This window comes from Carcharodon carcharias, chromosome 16, assembly GCF_017639515.1.
Source record: "Carcharodon carcharias isolate sCarCar2 chromosome 16, sCarCar2.pri, whole genome shotgun sequence".
NCBI lineage: Eukaryota > Metazoa > Chordata > Chondrichthyes > Lamniformes > Lamnidae > Carcharodon > Carcharodon carcharias.
The window spans coordinates 99,581,857-99,609,069 of record NC_054482.1 but is presented as its reverse complement, the minus strand read 5'-3'; the positions used below and the strand labels follow the sequence as shown (position 1 = coordinate 99,609,069).

Here is a 27,213-nt window from a genome sequence, read left to right as displayed (position 1 = left end):
AAGTATGACTAATGGGAAATAAAGCAGCAGGTTACAGTTGAATTGCTGGGTTGAATTTATTCTGCTTTTTGTGGACCAGTTGGGAGCGGGCGTGGAGCCGATCACCACCCGCGATCGGCTGTGTGCCGCCATTTTACATGAGGCAGGTTAATTAAGGCCCGCCCAGAGTGATGCGCCCCTGGGAGTGCTCAGGTGTGGGCGGGGTGGGGGAAAAGAGAAAGGGGAGAGAGAGAGAGAGAGAGAGAGAGAGAGAGAGAGAGGGCCTGAGCTCTTTTGCGCACAGGTTGGATGGGCAGCCTTGTTAATTATTTAAATGACTCTCCTATTGGCCTTCACAGGCCTTTGACAATTCAGCAGGTGTGCAGCCACCTCCGGCACGTGCCTTCCAAACGGAAGGTTGGAATGACGCCTGGTGACGTTGGGACGCACGCCTGATGTCACCACGCGTCCTTTTACGCTTTGGTGCACAGGGCTCTCCCATGTGAAAATTCTCCCCCGGGTTTTTATGGAATCCAAATTTCATCATCTGCCATGGTGGGATTTGAACCCAGGATTCCCAGAGCATTACCCTGGATTGCTAGTCCAGTGACAATACTACTAATGTCACCGCCTCCCCGCCAACATGGCATATGGTTCAATGGATCACAGAAAAATCATTGCAAGACTTTCTATATAATAATAATGGAATACACAACTTAAAAAAAACCCATAACATTTTATTTGTTCCCATTCACCGTCATTTGTAAGTACCGTCAATTTATTTTCATTAAAATAGTTAAAAAATATTTATTGAAAAAAGATATATTCCCCTTTGATAAACAATCAATCAAGAAAAACAAAGAAACACCCAATATACAAAAGATTCCTTAAGGTGCACAACGAAAAGAATAGTTAAGACTTAGTCATTAAATAAATAGAATACATTTATAACCTTCAGGCTTTCACAGCAATTTAGAACCCTTAGAAACCAACAACATGAAAAAAATATATTATCAATCAATCAATGAGGGGTTTTTGCAATTAGTGCCTCAGATTAAAAAAAGTTCCTCACTTGCGTGAAATATGGATAAGTCCAACTGTTTCACAGAAACAAAATTTTTCACTTGTGAATGATCGATCAGTCATGGCGATGGAGGTATAGGTGCTCAGGAATCATTCACTTCCTATCGTCAGTGAACAGGTTTTACAGAAAGCCAAACCCACAATTGGGGGCAGGGCTGATTGCTCAAAACACATTTCTCCCAAATTACACAGAAACTGCCTTCAGAGGGTTTGTCTCAGTGCTGCTGTGAACACTCTTGCGTCTGCACAAACACACCGTCACTCCAATAATGATGCTGAAGACCACTAGTGCTATTATTGTTATTAAAGCATAGAAGCCGATGCCATATTCTAAAGTGGAGGCAAAAAGGAGAAAAGTGAAACAGTTGGGAGAAAAACACTGAATATCAAATAATAACACAAACTGCTGGAAATATGCAGCAAGTCCATCAGCATCTGAAGAGAACTCAGGCAGGTTAACATTTCAGGTGGTAAGTTGGAATCGTTTTAACAAGGGGTTCAACAACATTAATCTCCCTCGTCTCTTGTGATAATAAAAGCTGCAAGCGCAACAGTATGTAAATGATTGTACCATTTTACAAAATTAATCCAATGAACAGTGATATCCTTCCAAACAGTTACACAAAATCACCTCGCTAGATATTTTGGGTTAATTCAGATACTGCGGAATAACCCTTTGTATGACTTTGCCTTCAGGTTTTTGTCTGAAAATTAGAGCCTTGTCATTGGAATCATATGTTTTAACAGGCGTCACAAACAGTATAGATGAGGGAAGTTATTCATCTTGCCGAAAAAGCTTGCTCTTTCCCCCTCATGGTAGCTTGTAGTTTTGCCCATCCAGCAAGCCATTTCAGGCAGTGGCCACTTTTGTGGGTGAAGAAAATCAGTGCTAGACCCATCATTTTCCAGTTTGTTTCTGTGTTATCTTATCCTGCTGTCAAGGTTTAAATTTAACCAAATGTAACACAAGGTACTGGCATTGTTGGTTGCTGTTATGGTGGGGCCCTCATCCTCCATTTCCAAGACACAATAATGGAAACCTGATGCTCAACTGCTAAACATCAGTTTCTAGCCATGGGCACCCTCCACCCTCCCAGCCCCACCCTTGCCACTTCCCCCCCCTCCAAGCAACATATTGGCTGATAAATTTAAACTTCCAAAAAACAAAGTTGTAATCGTGACATGTATTTCACTCACGGCTCTTGATATTTTACATGTGAATATTTAAGTGGCAACTGTAGAAGCTACTCAAGTATGCCTTTAAATAATTTAAAATTTGTTCATGGGATGTGGGTGTCGCTGGCTAGGCCAGCATTTATTGATTATCCCCAGTTGCTAGTCAGATAGTGGTGAACCACCTTCTTGAACCACTGCAGTCCATGTGGTGTAGGTACACCCACAGTGCTTTTAGGGAGTTCTAGGTTTTGATCCAGTGACAGTGAAGGAATGGCAATTATAGTTCCAAGTCAGGATGTTGTGTGGCTTGGAGGGGAACTTGCAAGTGGTGGTGTTCCCATGGCTGTTGCCCTTGTCTTTCTAGATGGTAGGGGTCAAGAATTTGGAAGGTGCTGTCGAAGGAGCCTTGCTGAATTGCTGCCGTGCATCTTTTAGATGGTACACACTGCTGCCACTGTGCGTCGGTGGTGGAGGGAGTGAATGTTGAAGGTGGTGGATGGGGTGCCAACCAAGCAGGCTGTTTTGTCCTACATGATGATGTTGAGCTTCTGGAGTGTTGTTGGAGCTGCATTCATCCAGGTAAGTGGAGAATATTCCATCACATAGAGGCATAATGGCATGGAAGAAAGTTATTCAGACCATTAAGTCCATGCTAGCTCCCTCTACAGAAAACCAGTCAGTTCTAGTCCCTTGCTCGATCCCCTGTAGTGCTGCAGGTTTATTACCCTCAAGTGTCTATTCAACTTCTTCTTGAAATCATTGATCATCTCTGGCTCCACCACCCACCAATCCAGAGAGTCCCGTTATCTATCTGGACAAAGCAGCCAGCTTCACAAGCACCCCATCAACCAATTCAAAAATTCATTCCCTCTACCATTAGTGTAGCGCATACCAACTTACCAAGGCCTCTTCGACAATACCATCCAAACCCATGACCTCTACTCCTAGACGGACAAAGGCAGCAGACACATGGGAACACTACAACCTCCAAGTTGCACACTATCCTGACTTGGAAATACAAAACAGTTTCTTCTTTGTCACCAGGTCAAAATCCCACAGCTCCTTATTTAAATAGTACTGTTGGACTGCTTTTGCCATATAGAGGCAGCAGTGGTTCAAGTAGGTGGCTAAACACCATTTTCTCATGGGCATTTAGGGATGGGCAATAAAAGCTGGTCACATCAGCAATGCCCAGGTTGCAAGAACCAATTAAAGAATGGACAAAGTCTTATAATGGAGTGGCTCTTCAAGAATCTGTCAACGCTACAGCAGCAGATGAACCTTATGGAAATCCCTCAAATACTTTGGCAGAGGAAATCAAGCCCATTAAATAAATCTCATTTCTAGCTAAAGCAGTGGGCAGATATCCATACCAAGGACGTTTACAGTTTTATCATCACCTTCTGTAACAGTGAGAGAGGCTGAAACAAATCTGTAATAGTAAAAGAACTGGCAAAGTGTGATGATTGCTCTCCTGTTGGGCATTCAATGACAGTCAAAAATCAAAGCATGGGTGAATTAAGAGATTATGAAGGAATTTGGTTATGCGGAGAGACCAGAGAAGTTTGGTTTCTTCTCCCCGAGGCAGAGAATGTTAAGAGGAGATTTGATAAAGATGTTCAAGATGATGATTGGGTTTGACTGAGTTTGGCTGAATAAATAAGGAGAAACCATTTTCAGTAGCTGATGGGTTGGTAACCAGAGCTCATAGATTTAGAGAGTCCTTGGTGAAAGAATCAGAAACAACATGAGGGAATAAAACAGAGCGAGTTGTGAACTGCAAAGCACTGCCTGAAGAGGAAGCACAGTCAATAGTAACATTTAAAAATGAATTAGACAAATGCTTGAAGGGGCAAAATGTGCGGGGTTATGGGGAAAGAGCAGACCATTGACATTAATTGGCTAGCTTTATCAAAGAGATAGCATAGGTATGAGGGACTGAATGTCTCCTTCTATGTTGGGGTTGTGTTTTTAAATTAATAACAAGAAGGATTTATTATTGAACTGCTGTTCACAAGAGGAGATCAATGACTGACATTTAGTAAACTGCTAATTGAGAAAATTAATCTGGTACTGAATTTGGGGACGAATAATCTGTTGTGGAGAGTAAGGTTATATCCCATTTAAACACATTAATCTTCCAATATGCACAGCACTACTAACCTATTAACACTCCAGGGGATTATGTGTTTATGCCAGTGTTAATCATAATTAATCATCAATAGAACTGAGAAAGATTTTTGGTTTTGGGCCCGTACTTGGCCGATGTGTCAATCTGTACCCCTATAAAATCTATAAGACTGATAAGTGAGATCCCTAGTCATACAGGTGGGCCACTCAGCCCATTGTGCTTATACTACTGCAAGATAAAAGCAAAATACTGCAGATGCTGGAAATCTGAAACAAAAACAGAAAATGCAGGAAAAAACTCAGGTCTAGCAGCATCTATGAAGAGAGAAACAAAGTTAACATTGAGAGTCCATGTAGAACGGTCACACAGACTCGAAATGTTAACTGTTTCTCTCTCCACAGATGCTACTTGACCTGCTGAGTTTTTCAAGCATTTTCTGTTTTTTGTGGTTATACTACCTCTTTGGTGGAGCTATCCAACTAATCCCAACCTCTAGTTTTATCCCCTCACCCTTGAAAATTTATCCACTGCTCTTTTTGAATATTATTAAATCTGCTTCCATCACTCTTGTTAGACAGTTCACAACACCTCACTACTGTGTGAAAGAAACAATTTCCTCATGTCGCTCCAAATACCTTTGCCAATCACTAAGTTTGAGCATTCTGGTTACAGACCCTTCAGCCAGTGGGAAAAGTTTCCCCTTGTTCACTCTCATCAAATCTGTTCACTGTTTTAAACACCTCTATCAAATTCCGGCTTATCCTTCTATGCTTTAAAGAAAAAAGCACCAGTTTTTTTTTTAAAACCTTTCATGGGATGTGGGCACTGCTGGCTAGGCCAGCATTTTTATTGCCCACCCCTATTTGCCCTTAAGGTGGTGGTGAGCAGCCTACTTGAACCGCTCCCATTCTGGCGTAGGTACACCCACAGTGCTGTTAAGGAGGGAGTTCCAGGATTATGAGCCAGGCGACGAGTGAAGGAACCAGTTTCACCAATCTCTGCATAACTAACCCTTCAACCCAGGGGCCCACACTGGCAAATCTCTTTTGCATCCTGCCTGTTCAGCAGATCCACTGAGGGGTTTTCCCCACCTTGTATTACTCATGTGCATCCTTTTAAGGGGCTAAAGAGAATGGATGATACAAGGTACCGTGGACCCCCTGGAACAAAGATTGTTTCAATTTTTTTTTCCTTAAAAACTGAAGCAAATTCTCTGGATGAGTTAACTATCACTATTGGCTTCCTCACAGATTCATGGCCACAACTGAAGGGTGCGCTTTCCTTATAAAGCAGGACATAAAGCATACACAGTTTCAAATTAAAAGAAAAGGACATACCTGTGTTTTGAACGTTTGTGCAAATGTGTTGACTTTTTAAGCCATACTTAGATGGTGGTGAAATCCAGATTTGAATAGAGAAGCAGTAACTGAATCCCTCATCGACCTTGATTAGTGCCTTTGAGCTATTTATGATTTCAGTTTTCTGTAAACAATAGCAATTTTTAAAATAACCTTGTTTCTGTCAGCAACACATTTCAAATAGAAAACACAAATTTAACATAATGATTGAGTAAACCTTGCCACTTGTGCCGTCTTTCCAGGAAGTCACTTTGTACTTGAGGCTAGCTCCAAAGATATCATGCAGTGTTTTTGGAGTGTTATTTGAAAACTTGATGCTGGTAACTGTATCTTCTATGAGCACCTGAACTTCAGTTTTACTCTTTTCAATAAGTTTAAACTTTGTTCCTCCAATGATAGCTAGAATGCAAACAAAACGTCACCATGTTAAACTCAAGCAAATCATTCCTACCAAGTTTATTCTTTTATTGCTTTTATGCTGTTCCATGATATAATGTCGTATTTTTGGAAGAGAATACAAGTTTAACTCAACTTTGTTGGCCTGGCTTATACAGCCAGCGACAAAAGGGCAGCACCCGCTGCTAACCTCAAAAGGAAGCTACCCACAAAGATTTAACAGGCTCTTGAGCTTTTGCCTGTTCTGACACGAATTTGAATCTGGTGCCAGCTAAAGGGAATCGGTGAATCCAGTAACCGTGATGTCATCAAGCAAGCAGAGCAACCAGGTTGAAGGATTCTCACGGACAGCTAAGCAGGAAGAATGGATTATAATTCAATTCTTAATCAGTTTACAAAAAATGAGGGCATAAGCATGAGATTTAAGGTAGTGGCTATAATATGATAAATACACACAAAAACAACATTTTTAAAATCATGCAATTTTTATCATTGAAGAATGACACTCCACCCTTATAAAATTAGTTTTTTTAGAGACAGCGACGTTCTTCAGAAGTAATTATGACTTAGTTTTTAACAACATACTGAGTTGTAGCTCTTTCAACAAGGCTCAACTTTTTCAATGGTTTTTACAGGAAGAAGGGCATATAAAAAGTTGACATTCATGTCAAATCGCTGATTCTAATATGGATTTTCACCACAATGGAGAGTCTCCCCATCATGACGAAAATGCTAAGTCCCACCCCTGAACTCAATTTCCTATCTTCATGAGGGTAGAACTGGAGTTGAGCCGGGATTTGCAAGTACATGATTCACAGAGGCAGCTGGCCATTTAAATCATCAGCTGCCTCCTCTGGTGGGATTTTGAAAGGCCAGTAATGTGGAATCCGGAGTATGCACATTAGAACAGGTAAGGTGAGGTCTGAACTTGGATGCGTCTGAATAGACCCCTTTGGAGAGGGTCCAAGGACACCCTTGGGAGAGTAAGGCACCCTTAATGATCATTAAAAATGAACATTATGCATTTCTTACAAACTAGAATCATTGAACTGTCAAACCTGTCAAAACTACCCAAGTGCCAAATCTGTCAAGGAACTGTCAAAGGATACTAGATGAATTGGCATGGAGAGGCCAAGGGCAAAAGATGGTGAGTGAAGAGCATTGGTAGAAAGTTGGCATAGGTGCATAGAGGTGGGAGGCATAGGTTTGCATGAATGGAGCATTGGAAACGTGTAGGTGGGTGATGGGTTGAGAGTGGTGAGGGATGTTCTTTGTTTTATTATTACTTTTTATTTATTTAATCAGTGCCAGGGCACAGAGGTAGGTCTTGCGCCCAGCCCACCTCCACACTCGTTCCAGGGTTGCCCGCTCCGGCTCCTGTTTCAGCCTGCACTCCGCCAAACGAACATCCCACCTGGGGGCAGCCATCTTTAATGGTTGGGTTTGCAGAGCCAGGAAATCACCTGACATGGTGAAGCTGACCCGGGGACGGAAGTCTGGGCCCCTGTTGATTGCATCTGCGAAGATTGCAGCAGAAAACCCCGTGGAAGGGCCGGGCGTCACTGACAAACTTCTGGATTTTCACGTTTAACTGCATTTTTGCAGTGCCAGAAGTTGCTGTTGGTTGTACGCAATCATAACAGAACATGGACAGCTTCACCATCATTACAACTGCAAATTTTGGGCCAATGAGTAGAACGTGGGGATCACTTTGAATATGTTTTGTAATAGTTCCCTCCTTTCCCCCCACCGCCCCCCCCATCTTCTTGGGGTTCCATTCTCTGACTCTTAAACTTGGTTCATTCCATTACATGGTTTTAGGTAATATATCCTTTTACAGTCAAACTAGCAGATCTCCTGTGGGTAAGTCCGAACAGGCAAGTACAGGAGCGAAAAAAAGTGGGTGTGTTGGCATCTGTGAAGCGAATAGACATTTCCTGTTTATCCCTTCATCATAAATATTCCCTTTTCTCTTTACAGCTAGTGACAGACCTGCTGATCACTTCCAGCAAAATTCTGTTTCTGTGGTAAGGAGAGGAGAGGAGGAGGGATGACATGTCAAAGTTAATGGTAAGATTATTCCAATGCTCTCCTCGCTGCTATCCCACCTTCCAACAGTTCATCCAAAGCTCTACTGCCCATATTCAATCTCAAATCATATGCCATTTATCCATCGCCCCTGTGTTCGCCGATCTACATTAGCTCCTGGCCTGTCAAAGTTTTGATTTTAAAATTCATACCCTTTTCAAATTCCTCCATGGCCTCATTCCTCCCCATTTCTAACTTCTCTCAAGCCCTACAACTCCCCGGGACATCTCTTGCACATCCCTGATTTTAATCTACCCCCCCCACCACCAAATCACTGGTAGCCAGGCCTTGCCTTACGCTCCAGAATTCCCTCCCCAAACTTTGTGAACTCTCTAACCCTCTCTTCCCCTTTACAGTCGTCCTTGGAAGCTACCTTAAAAACCTTGCCCAACCTTTTAGTCCACTCTAACTTCTCTTCGCCTGGCTCAGCCAAGTTTTGTCTGAAAACACTCTTGAGAAGCTCCCTGGAACATTTTATCACCTTCAAAAGCACTACACAAATGCAAATTATACTAACTGCTGTCGCAAAACTTTCATGATACAAGATCTCCCATGATCCATATTGGTGACACTCACTTTGACTTAAGAGCTGGATTGAAGGAGATTTGGCAAAAGGCGGCTCCTCGACTTCATCTCTGGGTGTTGCGCTGTGAGTTGACACCTCAGCAACATACTTGTCTGTTACATTCTGCATCAGACTGGTCAGGTCACAGCTTGTAGTTTTGATCCGGGTACATTCAGGTTTTCTCTTCCAGTCAGTTTGGATGCTTCATTTAAAAAAAAAAATCAGTGTTATTTTAAAGCTACGTGCCTTTTAATACAAACTTACAAGCCAGCAGCTTATCATTCTGAGAAAATATCTCATTTACTTAGGCAAAATAAGTTGCCATTGACATCACTTTGGTGATTGTAGAACCAAAGCAGACTTTGCACGCAGCCTGTCAATGTGCTCGATAAGCTTCTTTCCAGGTTCGGTATAAACCCCATTCAAGTGTCCTTTCGCCACATCTTCCTTCACAGCAGCAAACAAGGGAAATGGCAGGACAACCATACCAACTGGCAGTGACCCCATTGTTCTTCTCCACTGAAGCGGAGAAGCAGTCAGTTCTGGGAAAGAAGGAGAGTGCACAAAAGATTTCCCCACCCCTCTAGTCACTCTTTGGCTTTGCTGCCTGCACTATTTTCAAAAGGCTCTACTCTGAAGGGGGTACCTGGCACAACAGCTCCCGGCAGCTCCTTTGAACACACACGCTATCAACATTATCGGAAAAAGGGTGACTCAGATCGTGCCATCAGGCTCCTAGCCCCAGCCTCCTCCACTGAAGCAAACAAGCACTCAGTTGCCAGGCACAGGACTGGAGACTATGATTCTGCAACTTTATGTTGCCCTGGATGGGTATAGGCATCATTATGGCATGGGACCGAGATGGAAGCGGGATAGTGCGAGAATAGGAGCCTGACAGCACAACCTAACTCATCTTACATAGAACACAGGAACATGGGAGCAGGAGTTAGCTATTCGGCTCTTTCAGCCTGCTCCACCATTCGATACATTCATGGCTGATCTGATTAAGATCTCAACTCCAATTTCCTGTCTGCCCCCAATAACCCTCGACTCCCTCAGCCTGGAATAGATTCAATGATCCAGCCTGCTTTCTGGGGAAGAGAATTCTACAGACTAATGACCCTCAAAGAAAAAAAAAAAAAATCCTTCCTCTGGGAATGCTGGTGGGTGTTCAAAGAAGCTGCTGGAAGTTGTTGGGCCAGGTATCCCTTCAGGGTTTAGTGTTCAAAAAGGCCAGGCAGCAAAATAAAGACAGCCTAAAAAGTCTTAGTATGTTCCCTCTTCTTCTCCCCCATGCAGACTCCCCTCCATCTCCCACGCCATCACTTTGATCACCATCACAGGGAGCTGCTGGATCTTTAGGGTTAGAGATCTTTCACCTGCTTATTTTTTTGGTGGGGGCAGCAGTTGGACATTATGTACTAGAGCCAGTGGCCAATCAGATTACAGCAGTAGCTGGCTTGCCATCCCAGGTTCTATACACCGGGAATATCAGGACCCAAGCCGCATAAATCCAGGCACAGCCAGGGCAGCTCAGGGTCCATGTGACTCCAGACTGGAGCAGGGGAAGGGCACGTTGGGGCCCATATTTTTAAGTATCATAATATTGCGTGTTATACAAACATCATAGTTGTATTTTAATCATCAATAGTCTACATGAACATTTGTTCCAGCAGAACTGCGAATGAAACAAAAATATCAAGTCTCTCATTTCATGCAAATAAATCTACAAAGCCTCTTTTTTTAAATGAATTAGAAATGTATTGAATAAGAGCCGCTGACCCACAGGGAAACATTAAGCAGCATAAATGTACCCCAACATTTTAAAAAGAAAGTGAATCAAAAGAATGGTATAATTTTTCCAACAAAATTCTAATAAGGCCTTTGGGCCTTTACGTCACCTTCCAAATAAGCCAACAAACTAGGAATAAAAGCTCACACCATAGCTTCCCCATGCCCCCCAGGAAATATGAGTGAGTTTCTTCCTCATCACAGTCTCCCAGCCTTGGTTCTGTACTTCAAGGGCCTCTCAACCCCTCACTTCACCACACTGATTGTACAATACCACTTTCTGCACATTATGCCAGGTCAGACGGAAGAACTTGACAGCACTAATTTGCATTTATATAGCACCATTAATGAAGCAAAACAGCCTGTCTTCCCCCCCTCCATTTTTGGCGTGTGGGCATTACTGGCAAAACCAGCCTTCATCATTCATCTCCAATTTTCCTTGAGAAGGTGGTGAGCTGCCTTTCTGAATATGACTGAGTGGCTTACCAGGCCATTGCAAAGGGGTGCTTAGAAGCAACTTATGTGGGTTTGGAGTCAAACGTAGACCAGACTGGGTAAGGACAGCAGATTCCCTCCCCTGAAGAACATTAGTGAACCAGATGTGATTATTACTGAGGCTAGTTTATTATTCCAGGTTTTATCTAACTGAGTGGAAACACCCCAGCTGCCGTGGTGGCATTAGAACTCATATCTCCATCTAATTAATCCTGTAACATGACAACTACGCTACTGTGCCCCTAAATGTGGTCAGAAGCTCACCACAGAGTCAAATACAACACCAAAAGTTGGAATAGACCAGAGCAGTAAACCTGTTCAAATTAAGTGGAACCAGTGGAGATCAAATGAGGGCTAGACCCACGAGGGAATTAATGAGAACAATAAAGTTCATCAAAATCAATTTGCCTGCAAGTTGGTTGCCTGTCCCTTTAAGTTACACTAGCACAGGATCCACCTTGCAACTCAATGCTTGCTCTTTGCAGAGTGACACACAAAAAGTTCATTGTCTGTACCTGCAGGGTCCAAATTAGACATACTGGTGCCACAACAGCTAGTAGGGCTGTGCGAGTGTAGGATAAAGCTCCTTTGAGGTTTTCAACATATGCTGTGGAAGGCCGCACTGGCTGTGGCAGAAGCATTCGGCAGTACACTTCGTCTTAGCAAAAGGGGCTAAACAAATTGCACCACCAGCTGAAATTCACGCCCCTGATGTGGGAGAACTCTCCCTGTGGCACCAAAGGAATGGACCATCAGAATTCTAAAGTTAAATATTTCTTCAAAAGAAACATTTAAATATAAACCACAAGCCACAGACTGAAATTTAATGATAAGTCCAAGAAACTGGTCCCGAGTTTAACTGAAATCCTTCTTCAATACACAATGGGTTGACTAAATCAAGGAATATGATTAACCCCGAGACATTTGCCCACCTGCTTTATGTGCCAATGTTGTCTGGTGATCTGATAACATGCTTAATTCTGACAAGTGTGTCGTTTATGAGGTAAACGACTTATTTTTGCTTTTAATAAGGGGCTGGAATTTACAGCTGCAAAAATCGGGTGGACCACTCCAAAAAAAAAAATACACACGTAAAATACTCATGACATCAGGCTGGCAATCCGACATGATCTTACCAGCCTCTGACATTAGAGAAGGCAAGTGAGCACAGAAACCAGAAGCCTGCCCGCTATTTTTAAAATAACCCATTGACCAGCTACTGTATGCCATTGCTTGTTGCCCACTCCATTTCTCAGGCGGACAGGAAAGAGCTCGAGTGTGCTTATTGCCAGGCATGAGGGGGCAGCACAAGGGTGGAAGAAAAGGCCTTCCAACAGGGCAGAGTCTGCTGGTGAAGGTGGCAGCGTCTGCATGTTTTTAAGACTTCGCTTATTCACCTTTTCGAGCCTGCCACAAGAAACAAGGGGAGATCTAAAGGGCGCCTTTAAATTTGTAGCCACGACCTGTCCACTAATTGGTTGTCCAATTTACAATGCTGAGACAGCGAGGGCAGGAGCGAGCGGACCACTCGCTTTCCATTCCACCTCCTCACCCAGCCAGAAACTGGTAATCCCAGCCCCATAAAGACTTTAATTCACGGAGTTTATCGATTTGGAGGGGTGGGGGGGGGGGGGAGACACAGAATGCGAAGCCTCCACTTAGTAACCACAGAAAATTATTTTGTAAATCACTAGAACAGTTAAATAGTTGACCATACCCTGGTCTATAGTTCAGTTTTCACAAAAAGAGGGACCGCATTGCAAAATTTGAACTCAAAAACACTGATGCTGGAGTTCAACTTATTCAGTCACCGTAAAACAGTGGCACAGTTATAGGATGCTATTCAAGGCAATCGGATTTGTCAGCATTAATAGAATGGACAGCTTTTGACTATTTTTCTAGGCTGTCATGTACAAGGCAAGGTGATTCACCTCAGCCACAGAATGGGAAAGGTGCTACAATTGGGCTCTGCACCTGCAGGTTGGGAGGGAAAAAGAGGGCCGGGAACTGAAAAAAAAAAAGAAAATTTGTCAGAGTGCCTTACACCTGATCATTATTCCACAAACCAACTTGACAAAATGCACCTATGAGAACTTTTAGGACACATCTTAATTCAGCCAGTTAAACTGCCAACACCTTTCTCAGCTCACAATAAAAGGCCACAGAGCCACTACTTCCTGTGCAATCCTATACCACTATGGGCGAAATTTTACGGCCCCACCCGCAGGCAGGCTTTTCTAGTCTCACCGCTGTCAATGGACATTTGAACAGCTCGCTGTAGTTTACTGCCCCACCCCAGCCCCAAACTTCCCACTCCATGTCTCAACGTTACTAGGAGAGGAAGGGTAGAATTTAAATTAAAATTAATCTGTTTTGCAGCTCCCATTTTCCAGCTACTTCCAACACCACTGGTTTGGTTGAGGCCGATTAGAAAAAAGGTTGATGCACCTCCAGAGTTTAGACAATAGATAGCACTGCCCCAATTAACTTCACTTCACCAGGGTTCCTGCTGAGGCTTTCAGAAAATAGTGCTTTCGCTTTGCTACCAGTTTTGCTCAGGTCAGAGATGCAAGTCTGAGAGGTTCCTACTATTCGTGTCAGACTGTTTGGTAATATTTCAGCTATAACCTGATTATCAGAAGCAAGATGTAAAATGAACTGCTTTTTAAACATTCCCACAGCACCACGCATGAAATTATGCCCATGGCAACATTTGCCACTGAACTGTATAAAATAGAAAAACTAGTTATTCTGCATATGCAGGTACCTGCATTGAAACTTTGCCATGTGTTAGTCCTGAGGATTAACTATGCTGTGCAAGAAGCACCAAACTTTCCAACTTAGATCTCCAGTGTTACCTATCATTAAATCATGTGAAGTGAAAATACTGAAGCAGGAATTGATTTTACTCTATTTCTACTGTCAATTTTTAGACTGAGCACAGGTGGTGGTCATTCGGCCCATCTTGCCTGTGCCAGCTCTCTACTTATAAAGGAAACGTTTGTGTGACTATTGATAAGAGACTCAATGAACTTTTAGAAGTTACAGGCAGTGCATTACAGACCTTAACTTGAAGTAAAATATTCATCTCGCTCTTGGGTTTTCTTTTGCCAATTACCCAAAGTCTGTGTTCTCTGTTCACTGACCTGTTTCTTATCTACTCTATTAAGACCCTTTTTAAACTTTGAACTCCTCTATCAAACCAGCCATTGCCACCTCTGCTAAGGAGAAAAACCCCAGCTTTTCACTGAAGGGCCTTGTCATTGGTACTATGAACAGTCAAGCCAATAATGATAGAAAGTTTTCTATGTATCTTTATATTTCTGTTTAACGTACTAGGCCAAGATTTCCTCTTTTATGCTATCAGTAAAAGGGAAGCCTAAGGCTTTAAGCTTCTGTTACACAGCACGGAAGAAAATCTTTCACTATTATTGAAACACTTAGAAAGCTGGTAATACCATCCTAGAAGTCTTAAAGACGATAAACACACGTGTACAATACTGGAGTTGAAATGTTTAAGGTGAACTATCACATTTTATATATTGGTTTATTTCCACAAGTTTGCATTACAGTCAGCACTGCTGCAACTGCACTGACAATGATAGTGTATGAAAATTAAAAACATGAATATTAAGAAGTTGTTTTTAAAAAACCATTCTAGCAGAAGAGTCATATTTGACTCAAAACATTGACTTGGTTTTTCTCTCCACAGATGCTGCCAGACCTGAGAATTTCCAGCAATTTTTGGTTTTATTCCAGCTTCTGCAATATTTTGTTTTTATTTTAGTTTCTGTTCCTGCTTAATTTACTACCGCAACAACAGCATTAACCGCAGTAGCATATTCTCCTATTTATTTTCAAAACTTTATGTAAAAGATACCTTAGACAAATTTATGCAAACTTATGCAGAAAATTGATTGCCCCTCTGTCCCAACTCACTGTTAGTTCCACAATTCAACATAAATTACGGAAAAATCATTTTGATTCACTTCCATGCTCAGCAGTCAGTGAATGTCACAAAACTGCTGGCAGACAAAGTTCATGCCCCGGCACTTACATGCTTGTCTGTGCTGTTGCACAGGTATCAGCCCAATTGTATTAAACAATTTCATACACGAATAAAGATAACCACATGGAATGTAGTACAAGCGCATTAAGCATTTGATTGTGAACTTATGAGAGCAGCACTTCTGAGTGGCTAAGAGCAGATGATGGATAAGGTACATGGGATATACAGCTTTATTTCAATAAACAGTTCTGAAACTAATGTCTGCTGGAATCATTTTTGAAACAGGCTTTGAAGATGGTGTTTTTCTTTTAACAAATCTAATTATTGCTGAAACTGCAATCAATTTACAGGCTTTTAAGCCAATCCTGGATTAATCTCTTCCCTCTTCAGTCATGTTTGTATCCAATCGTGCAGCCAATGTGCAAGAAAGAAAGACTATTTGGAGAAGATACCAGAGAGCTACTGGCTCCTCTGGAACCCTACACCACCATGTCTCAATGCTAACAGGAGGGTAGAAGTTAAATTAAAATTAATCTGTTTTGCAGCTCCCATTTTTCAACTACTTCCAACCCCATCAGTTAGGCGGAGGCTGACTGCACATACACCTCTGACCTCAAATGAAAACATAAATCTATCATGGGGAAAGAAGGAGGGGAATAAGGGCTGTCTGGATGGAGGGGAAGGGGTCATTTGTTTGATAGTGATCCTTCAGGCTTCACTATGTAATTACGGTGCCCATTCAATCAGCTTTTGATCCATCAGTCAAGTGTTACACATATTTGGATAGAATTATCACAATTGATCCATAAATTCTGGGGTGGGGGGGCAGATTTGGAACTTCTGCTGAAGAACCACTGAATAGATTAGGAATAGCTGAAATATTGAAATTTAGAAAGTAGTTACAAATTACTGTGGATCTTTTTAGAAGAAATGTACTTGGAAAGTGGTACATTATCATAAATGATCTTAATAACAATGGAGCATGCAAGAATTAAGAATAGCCAAATCAATCTCCTTTACAGGATTAAATGAACAAACTGTTTGTAGTCTACAGCACAGAAACCCCTGTTTATTCAGCTCAACTGGTCTATGCTGACATCGATGCCCCATGAGCTTCCTCCCCATTCTTCATCTAACCCCATCAATTCTATTCATTTCTCCCTCGTGCTTATCAAGTGATTAAAACGCATCAAGGATATTTTGCTCAACTACTCCTTGTGATAGCAAATTTACACATTCTAATCACTCCCAAACTTCCTATTTTATTCATGTTTTTATTTATATATTTCTGACTAGAACTTAAGGTTTAAGATTTCTTCCTGTTTACTCTATCAAACCCTTTTGTTACTTTAAAGACCTCTGTCAGGTTGCCCTTTAGCTCTTTCTTTTACAGTCTAGGAAAACGAGACCCAGCCTGCTCATCCTTTCCTGATGAATTTATCCTTTCAGTCCAGTGTCAACTTGCAATTTAAAAAAAAAACAGGTTCTGCAATATCTATATCTTTTTTGTAAATTTAGAAGCCAGAACTATGGTGTAATCAAAATTCTACATAAGTTTAAAATAATTTCTCTGCTTTGCAATTCTATCCTCCTAGAAATGAACTCCGTGCTTGAACTGCTACCCGAGTTGCCACTTTGTGATCTGTGTACCTGTACCCCTAGATCTCTTTGCTCGTCTACCCCATTCTGACTATTATCAACAACAGTATATGGCCTTCTTGCTCCTCCTACCAAAATGCACCATCTCACACTTATGTATACCAAAATTCATTTTCCAATTTCACATCTGCAAGTTTTTCTGTATTTTGTTGTGCTTTTCCATTGTATTAATTACACCTCTCAATTTGTTGTTCCTGAATTTTTAAAATTGCACTTCTGATTCCTGAGTCCAAATCATTAAATTGTGAACAGCAGAGGACATATATCACTGATCCCTGTGTAGCACCTTTTGAATAGCTACCCCTAACCCTTACTCTGCTTTTAGTTTTGTAGTCAGCTTGCCACTTGTCCCCAGACTCCACATGCTCTGACATTAGCCCCAAGTTGATCATGTGCTACTTTATTGAAGGCCTTTTGAAAATCCAAAAAAAATTACATCCACAGCACTAACATTCATTTATTGCTCCAAATAATTCAATAAGGGTTGTCACTTAGGATAGACTTTTTGAAGCTTCAATTTTACCATCATCTCTATTTATCCATGGTGTTTCAATATTCTTGATTGAGGAATATATTTCTCCTGAACTCTATTGATCTTTGTCTGTAACCATTTTTCTGCAGTTTACCTTACCTAGTTCTATTCTCTCCAAATTAGCTTTTTGCTCCCCAATCTATTACTTTGACGTTTTTCTTACTGATGTCTTTTCAAGTTGTTATGTTAAGCATCATCATGTTATAAACACTTATTAAGAATTCCAATACACATACTCCTCGAAACAGTATTCTGATTCATCTCCCACAGCAAACTCTATCAGTGATTCTTCTCTTGTTAGGTTTCTCAAGTATTATGGAGTCCTGAGCACAATGTAACAACTCCATTCCAGTTTCCCCTTTCCCTACCTCTCCATGCCCTGGAATAATTCATTATTATTCTTTGTCTTTTACTGGTTTCATAGATTTGCTAACCGCCTCCCTTCATTATTAGGTGGTTCTTATACTTTGTCTCAATTTGTATGGGTTCTGTTTCGTTCCTAACAATAGTTATGTCCTTTTTTCCTATTGTCACTTTGTCATCTCTGACTAGTACAGCTATCCCGCCTCATCTGCCTTCCCTATTCTAAATGAGTTAAGCGCAGCAATATCTAACAATCCGGCTCTTTCTTAAATAATGTTTGTTATCCCCACTACATCTGGTTCCTTGTTACAAATTATGTTTGTTTTGATTGTTGTGTACACTGCTGTACGAGCAATTTAATTTACTGTTACATTGTTAGAAATCAATCAATCATCTTATAATCAAGGTTGGGGACCAGACACAGTTGAAGGACATATGTTAGCTTTATTCTTTATCTTAGTCTGACCTTTACTCTCATCGCTTATTTATTTTATCTTCAGTCATGTTATTTTCACTAGATCACCACCTCCCACCCGCTCACCCCGGCACCTTTATTACCAGGTTAAAGTCTGATTCATATCTCTATTTATCCTTTCCATTAGGAGGGGTACAGCTCCTTCTTGTCCCAGTACAAGTCTCATGAAATAGAACCTCTCCTTCTCACAACAGACTTCCAGCCATGCCTTCACCTTGCTGGTCTGTTTTTCCTCATGTAAATTAGCACATGACTCGTGTAGTAATCCTGAAGTTACCACAGGCCATTTTAAAAAAAAATTCAGTTCCTAATTTCTGATACTCCTTTAGTTCCTTTCCTGACTGGATGATTCCTCTCTCTTTCCTAGTTCCTCTCCAGTTGGTCAGAGATATCCTTTACCATTGTGCCAGCGAGGCAATCCATCCACATAGACTAGACTCTCTGTAGCAACTGCAGAGGACTTGATCTAGTCTGAAATCATCAATTTCCCTATGACTACAACTTTGCTATTCTGCTCCTTTCCCTGAATAATTTCCTGCTCCACATAACCACATTGGCCAGAATGCCATTCTCCCTGCAGTCTTCATTCATATCCTCAGTAAGCATACTGGACAAGTCCAGTATCCGTGGGACCTCCTCCTCCATGTCCTCTCTGTTTCCCCTCCCCCACTGACTGACAGTCGCTCTCTCTCCTTCTCGACCCTGTGCTTTCCTCTGAACGGTGTCTCAAACGTGCACACCAACTCAAAGCCACTGAGCGGGAGTGAGTCAAGACAGAGACATTTCCTACACAAGTGGTGCAAACTCCCACACATGACAATGATGATGCACTGCTTGTGCTGTCATCTCTAATCTTTACTTATTTGTTAATTAGTTGTAATTTATTTCTAGAAACCATAGAATCACTTGCGGTCTAGTATTAATTAGCCAACAGGTTCGCTTGAATTGAAATTAGCAATTACTGATTTAGGCTGCTGATACTTATTTAATCCCTTGAATATTGGCCGTAACTTCATGTATTTTTTTCTGCTTTCATCTACTCAGGCTATTTAGCCTCTTAGCTCTATTTGTTTCCTTAAGGTAAATACCTTAAGATAATTAAACATTCAGCTCTAATTCCTCAGGCCCTACTACTCTTCACCCTGGTCCGTGATGTCCCTTTTAATTTTTTCTTTGTTTGTCCGGTAACAGCTGTTGCTCATCATCACCTCAAACCATTAGTGCTAGTTCCTGCTCTATTTAATAGCAGCTCGCTGCTGCTTCTCCTGTTCCACACTCACTATAAGCAGCCTTATACTGATGCTGAGCACCATTGTATCTCCAACCCCTGATGGAGAACCAGCACTCTGCAGAAAGCTAACATTTTCCACAGTTCAGATCCAGTAAAAGTCATGTCCTGGACACAATGCAGAGTCCAACTCCATGACATTATAGTGTACCAGCAGCAATAGAACATTGGGGCCTCTTGCCTATGGCACAGACCGAAAGCAGCACCATATATGGAAATGCTCAGGGGAGATTAGTGAAGCTGTTACAGTAACCAAATGAGCTCAGCATCCACATGATTCAGTGCTTACGCAAATTAATCTCAAGTCATTTAGCGTGTTTGTCATTCTGGTGTTGGGACAAGGGAGACTGTTCAACAATACAAAGCAAAGATCCAGAATTGATCTCCAGTTATCTGCACATGGCAAGTAATAACATGCAGCATTAGTGCTGTTGAAATAGCTAAATTTGAGGTTAAAATAGGTCTAGGATTCTTAACAGACTTGATGCTCAACATGTCCAACCAATGCAAAGTAACAATCAACAAGCCAATGCAACGTTGAACGACATTATCAAACCAGCAGAGTCAGGATCAAGTTGCATAATGCTCTAGTTCAACTACATTTGAGTACTGTGTCCAATTCTGGCTGCCAAGAAACAAGGGAAACATTCAAGCACTGAACTACAATGCAGAGAAGAACCAATAGATGGTGAGCACTGTCACAGGTCTGAGCTAGGAGGAAAGACCTATAGAAAAGTACTGATTGGCATAAGGTGGGTCTTCCACCTATCACTGGGAGGAATAAAATCCCAGCCAAGAGAACGAAAATTTTTGAGGGAGTTGGGGGAGGCAACACAGATTCAAACCAGTAAAAAATTTAAAGACTGATAGCAGGAAGCTCTTCCTCATACAAAAAGCAACTAATGCAGACTTCAAGATTAAGTTGTGGAGGCAAAGATATTTGGGCATTCTTTAAGAGACAATTATTTGCTGAAACACATGGAACAGAAAACAGTAGTGTCTTTCTGGATGGATGAATTAAGATATACCAAATGACCCAAGCTTCTGAAGCACTGAGTGTAAGATACCTTCAGACACATATTACAGAACCATTGACACTTATGCTGCACACAGAAATCCAATCACAGCTGGTCTCTTAAGCCTGCTCAAAGATGTAGAATCAGCCTTCCCATACCAGCAGCAATAAGAATATGGGGCAGTTGCCAATAATTGTCACCAAGAAGGTACCTTACATGGGAGAGCTTAGGGCAGATTAATGAAGCTTATGGTAATACTGGGTAAGCTCAGCATTCACATGATCCAGTGGTACTGCAAAATTACCTCAAGTAATTTAGTGTCCCCATCATTGGGAGAAAGATAGCTAGGTAACTGGAACACCAATTCACAAATGTGGAGGCCAAAATAAAGGCTAATGTAAAACTTGTAAAAGATTATATTCTAAGTATTTCTAATTACTGCATCGTAGGATTTCTCTGTATTTTATCTAATGCTTGTTATACTGGTGTACCAGTTATATTAAGACTTTAGCATTCTGGTTCTGAGTACAATAGTAGATTTGTTTCTTACGTTAAATTAAAAAAAAGTGATTGGAACTCAAGTAACATATAGGGCTGGCTTTTCTGATCAATGTCACCAGTCCTCACATGCACATAGATTTTGAGAGCTTTTGCACTGGAAATTACCTTCAACCAAACAACACAGCACCTCCTACAGAGCATGTGGGACCCATCTAATCAGGGCAAACAACTCTTATCTCCTTAACCAAATCAGTCTGAATGAGCAGAGCAAAGAGCAAACCAGGAAGTGTAGGTTAGGATATGGAATTCAATGTCAAATCAGGTACAGGAAGAGAGGGATTAAAAAAAAGAAAGCTCCCACCTCTTCTCAAGAGCAATTAGGGATGGGCAATAAATGTTGGATATGCCCGTGATACTCATGTCCCAAGAACGAATTTAAAGAATTGCTTACTTTAAATCTCTCCAATAATAAAATAATATCCAAATGAGAATCCACACTTGAAGTTAATTTTCAGTGCCAGCAAGGTTGTTTAGCAATAATTAAGATTTAGTTCACGGTAAAAAAAAACTTACACTGGAATACACAAGTCCTAACCTTTTCTGTTAAATTTAGCGGGTATCCCTCATTTATGTATTGGACCTTTATACTATTCTAGTGCCAGGTCTCGGTGAGATACTGGTGTTACAAAGCAAGCTTCCGCTAAGTTAGGCCATGTTGCCAGAACTTCCTGATTTCCACGTTTAACTGAGCTTGTGCGCTCATCAGAAGTTGTTGCCCACTTTAAACAGAAAGTCCAGCCCCACGACGCACAATTATGAATTGCACACAACCTCTGTCTGTCACTCCTACATCATAACATCCTGTTTGTCACTGAAATAGGTTTGAAGAACCAGACCAGCTCCTCCTGCTCTTGCGTGCAATAGCTTATTACAGACAGGGGTTATCCACATTATGACAGTTTGGAAGTTTTATGAAGGACTTCATTGATTGCTAAACAACTAGCTAAGCCAGGTCTGTGGAATGCTAAATTCCAATCGAACATTGATTTTCCACTTTAAGCCCCTTTGCACTTTGACTGCCCTCAAACCCATTCCAGGCATCAGCTTTTTTCCACCTCACTATCAATTCACAGCACAGCATTCAAGAGTTTACTCGGGATTTGTGCAGGTCTGTCCTGATTGCCAATGCAAAAATCTGCGGGAAGGCCCGTTACAATGCCCCAAGTTACATTTCCCTTCGAATCCTTCTTTTTTTTTTGGGGGGGGGGGGGGGGAAGAAAGAGGAGGACATCTCGCTTGCCACAAACACTCGGCCCCAGTGGCTTTACCAACATGATGATCGTTCGCAAAGCACCTGAAACACGCTGTCTGAGTACTCCGCTGCTCAGACCCAGCCGCGCTTCCTGCAGAAGGTACTCCAATGACTTACTCACCCATGGATTCTCACAGAGTACACCGAATCTTTCGAAGTCGTCTCCCATTGTAGTGTCGTGCGGAAATTGAACGATGTCCACGTGACGTTAGTAACAGGTCGCAGCGAGGTATCTGAAGATTGTTTTTTTTAAAAAAAAGACTGAGTTTTCATTCAACCAGTCACCATTCACCCCTTTTGCAAACCACAAAGTTTTCACTTCACATCCCACGTAGGAGTTAACCATTTAACTTTACGATATTGGCGTATATGAATAAAAAAAGATACTTGAGAATTTTCAGATAAACTGTGCTTTATGTCGAACCTACGAGGGCTCAATTTTACAGATTGGCACTGCTACAGGTAACTTGAACATTAAACACATACCATACCCTTTGTGCCAATTTGTATAACTATTCTATTACCCAACTGGCCCACCATAAAACACATCAGTATGTTATATAGAGGCGGTATAACTATAACACAACTAATCGAGTGTAACACCACAGACATCAGAATGTAATCTATCGCTGACTGTGTTATTTTCTAAGAAAGTGATTGAGAACTAGAACTTTCCCGTGCCCAGAGGCACATGGGGCAGACGAAGCTGAAGGTTTATGTTTGTTCCCACAGTTTGTGGGGCCCCACTTCACAGCGAGCAGGGAGGCTCTCCCGTTCGCATTGGCATGTTGGAAGGATTTACAGGTCAACAATCAATCTGTTTGGCCATATTAGGTACGTACCTTCCGTGGCCACAGTAAGCGGGCACGGTTATATTTTCATTAAGAGCTGCATTGGATGTGAAATGGGAGCGGAGCTGACAGAGAGAGAGAGAGAGAGAGAGAGACTGTGTTCTGCTCTCCAAGTAATTCACACAAGGATCTGCAATCGCGGGAAACGTGACCAGGTTACAGATTAGCCCGATTCAATCTAGTTATTAAAAACGGAAAGTCGGATTTGCTGCAGGTGATTATCAATTATAGTTGAATTATACTGCCGCAAATCGTTTCAGTTGTTCTATCGGTGCTTTGATTTTAACTGTTTGAAACTGTGCTGATAAGATGTAGTGATTAAACGACGTCTGTGATAAGGAGAGATCCCAGCAAACCAATTCTCGGAGTAATTGACCCGTTTACCTGAAGCTAGCCCACAATGAAGACAAACGATGGTAAATCCCAAAGTGATAACAGCGTTGGCACCAGAACCCATGGCTAGAGTGAGGTACAGAAAGGACGCTGTTAAAATGATGTAGATACAGTCCCGATTCCCCCTCGGTGTCCGACAGTCCCTAGTAGCCGGCGACTTTTCCTCCTGGTCTCGACTCTCCGAAGTTTAGAGAGCAAATACTTTCACGCCAACAGCCCGACTCCTTTTCTTCCCAGGGCTACCGACCCCGCGAATAAAAGGCCTGGGTTCAGAAAAGCAGTGGCATGTCCCCTCCCTCTCTCCCACCCAACACCCAATCGAGGAAATGACTCGAGTCGCCCCTCCCAAATTACACGGCAGGCACCGTCTCTACAGTCAGACACACCTGAGCATTCCTTAGGAAACTAAATAATAAGTCCACTTAGATCACCTAAAAGCAGAGGTGGTTTGACATCAAGCTGTGGTAGCTGGGGAGATTAAACGGAAGGTCACATATTGGAGAAAACAGAAGTGGCTTTGTGGAAAAATTTAAAAGTGTATATATCTCGCTCATTTCTTCATGAACATGTTATATTAAATCCAAGGACGTCATTCAGTCCATTTTGCTGATGTTGACTCTGGTAGACATTTAGTCTCGCTCCCCTACTCTATCGCACAATCTTTTCTAATTATTTTAAACACTGCATTTATATAACACCTTTCACAATGCCCGGGCACCCTAAAGTGCTTTAGACACTGAAGTACATTTGAAGTGTAGTCACTGCTGTAATGTGAGAATCTACTTCCTTTTTGAAAATGATTATGGATTTTGCTTCTGCCACTGTTTCTGACTGGGCAATCCAGGTCTCAATAAAACATTCTCCCAACTTTTTTCTTCTGTATTTTGGTGACGATCTTAAATTTATTCGCTCTAGTCACCAACTCTTCATCCTAGAAACAATTCTTACCTGTACACCCTATCCAAACCACCTCATTATTCTGGATACCTCAACCAGGCCTTCTTCCCAATTTGCCTGTCAAAAGACCTATGGGTTCTCTAACCCAAAAGCAGAATATTTCAGATTTCCAGCATCTGCAATAAGAGCAGAAAATGCTGGAAATACTCAGCAGGTCAGGCAGCATCTGTGGGGACAGAAACAGAGTTTCAGGTTGATGAACTTTATAATAAAAACTCAGTGATGCAAGGTCACAGACCTGAAATGTTAACTCAGCTTCTGCCTCCACAGACGCTGTCTGACCTGCGCAATATTTCCAGCATTTCCAGTTTTTATTACCTATGGTCTTTTTAGTCTCTCCTCATAACTAAACCTTCTCACCTCTTGCACATAGGAAATAGGAGCAGAAGTAGGCCATTCAGCCCCTTGAGCCTGCTCCCCTGTAGTTGAGTACCCTTCAATACCCTTTGCAGTATCTTGACATTCTCCCTAAAATAGGGGGCCTCAAACAGGACATTGGTTTGAGCACAGCTGAGACACAATGATTTGACATTAGCCCTTTGCTTTTATTCTTAATTATTTTTGTTCTTATTTATAAAATCAAGGACCACATGCACTTTTTTGCTAACTTTATCTTGTTTTCCCACTTTTAACGATTTATATATTTGAATCCCTAAGGAGTGCATCCATTTCATAATAGGTGAAAGGAAAGGCCTGTTGGGTGGGGCACCACCAAAGTGGACGCACAGAGAAAAAGACCTACCAAATCAAACAGTGATGTTGAGGAGATTGGTTTGAGGATGCTTGGTTTTTACAATCCTGAAGATGGCAGGAGTTCCCCCCCCCCCCCCCCCAAATATTGGAACAGTTTTCAAGTCTTGAAAGGACAGATTCAGGTACAAATAATATGTAAAATACAGGTACACATGCATGGATTTTGATCACAAATAGTGAACAAATTCCCCAACATTCACAATATACAACCTCTCCTGGCCTATTTGTTAATTTAATCTTACATCAGAGATGGAACTGAGCTTGGATTAACTATGTTGGAATTATCATCATGTCTATAAGGTCCATTGGATATTCCTCTGGTTTGCTTTGCCTACACTCAAGTTGTAGTTACCTCTTTTAACACAGTGGGGCGACTGTCATTGTTTATTGGCAAAGCTTGATCTTGGTAAGGGACAATTACCATTAAAAGAGAGACGGTATAAAAAATTGCTTTATTAGTGATGGAAGCCACTTTCGGTTCAACTGTTCTTTCAGCATCTTGCAGCTTAATTGGGAATGTCAGTAACAGTGATTTTCCTTCTACTTCAAAGAACAGGGTAAAATAACGAATGGAGAAACTTTGCTGACTGAATATACTAAACTCATCGATTAGGAAAAGGTCGAAATTTTAAAAATGTCATTTAATAATAAAATATTGTAGTGCCAGGCTATTGCTGTAGATAATGTTTCAACACGTTTTTAATGGGACCATGAGAAGGAATGTTGACAAGATGAAAATCAGGACCAAATAGTTTTCTTATAGTCTTCCCTCTTTGATTACAAGAGTTTGTCCAGAATTTATAATGTTAGACTTTAGATAATTGTAACTGTGGTAAGATTGTAAGTGTGTTTGTAAAGGTTTCTTCAGTTCAGTATTTCTGTCAAAACCTTAAATTCATCTTTTAGAATAATTTTTCAATTTTCATTAGCCTTACAAATGGTGAAACCTTCACAAATGTATTTATACTGTCAAAAAAGCCATAGGAATTCTTACCCCACAGTGAGTAAAGCAGTTACACAATTTTTGTGGTACAATATCTCAACGATAAAATGGTTGGAGATGGCCAGAAATCTGGCCAGAAATGTGTATACATGAAATACTAACAATGGCTGTAAGGCTTCCTGAATGTGCTGTGATTTCCAAAAGTAACCAGTCTAAATATGTAGCATAAAGCTTTTTGCACTTTTCTGTTTCAGGGAACCTCAGCAAATATTGATATGTTCCCGAGGTGGGAGGCAAAGGTGTAGTGGTGTTGTCGCTGGACTACTAACCCAGAGACCCATGCTCTGGGGACACAGGTTTGAATCCCACCACAGTAGGTGGTGGAATTTGAATTCAGTAAAAAATCAGGAATTAAAAAGTCTAATGATGACATTGTTGATTGTTGTAAAAAACCATCTGGTTCACTAATGCCCTGTAGGGAAGGAAATCTGCATGTGACTCCAGACCCACAGCAATGTGGTTGACTCTTAAGTGCCCTCTGAATTAGGCAACCCAGAATGGGTAATGAATGCTGGCCTGGGTAGCGATGCCCACATCTCATGAACAAAGAAATAAAGTGAGGGCTACCAATACCTTGAAACTTGAGTCGCAGGCCAGAATTGTCAGGGCAGAGCAGGCTGTAAAATGCGGCAAGCCATTGACTTCAGCCAGAATGTAAAATTCCGCCCAAGATCAGAGTTTCCACCGCTGGGATTGTCCAGTCCTGCAGCAGGCCCCGCCATGCCGGAGTTCAGCAGAGTCCAGCCCAGTTTACAAAGCTACTGCTGCAGCATGGAGAGCTAAAATTTTGCAACTAATTCCTGTTATTAATGGCGAGCTTCTTTGGCAGAATAAAGGGAATTGGGGCTCTATGTACACCAGTCATTAAAATCTACTGCAAAGGTACAAAAAATGTCTAACAAAATGTTGGTCTTTATCTCAATGGGATTGGAATTCAAAATGAGGAACTGATGCTTCATTTGCACAGAATCTTGGTTAGATCAGGAACACATAGTTGATGTATATCTCAAATTTATCCACCCGCCTTTGATCCATATCA

The 27,213-nt window shown here is 41.5% G+C and overlaps 1 protein-coding gene across 1 annotated transcript; it reads right to left on the bottom strand.

The window, feature by feature from the left end:
• Positions 1–695: 695 nt before the first annotated feature.
• Positions 696–23,781, bottom strand: LOC121288798 (tissue factor-like). Its single transcript, XM_041207526.1, has 6 exons — positions 23,453–23,781; positions 22,339–22,450; positions 8,788–8,978; positions 5,945–6,126; positions 5,707–5,851; positions 696–1,392 (listed from the first exon to the last, which is right to left on the bottom strand). The coding sequence occupies exons 1-6, from the start codon at positions 23,523–23,525 to the stop codon at positions 1,247–1,249; spliced, it is 849 nt and encodes a 282-aa protein (XP_041063460.1). The 5' UTR covers positions 23,526–23,781; the 3' UTR covers positions 696–1,246.
• Between the last annotated feature and the right edge of the window lie 3,432 nt (positions 23,782–27,213).

Bases quoted from the DNA above. Each gene is read 5' to 3' on its own strand.
- LOC121288798 (XM_041207526.1), bottom strand. From the start codon at position 23,525: ATGGGTTCTGGTGCCAACGCTGTTATCACTTTGGGATTTACCATCGTT. The intron at 6,127-8,787 runs GTGAGTGTCACC...TTTGCATTCTAG, and splicing joins AATCCAGCTCTTAAGTCAAA to CTATCATTGGAGGAACAAAG. The intron at 1,393-5,706 runs GTATGTCCTTTT...CCTCCACTTTAG, and splicing joins CACAAACGTTCAAAACACAG to AATATGGCATCGGCTTCTAT.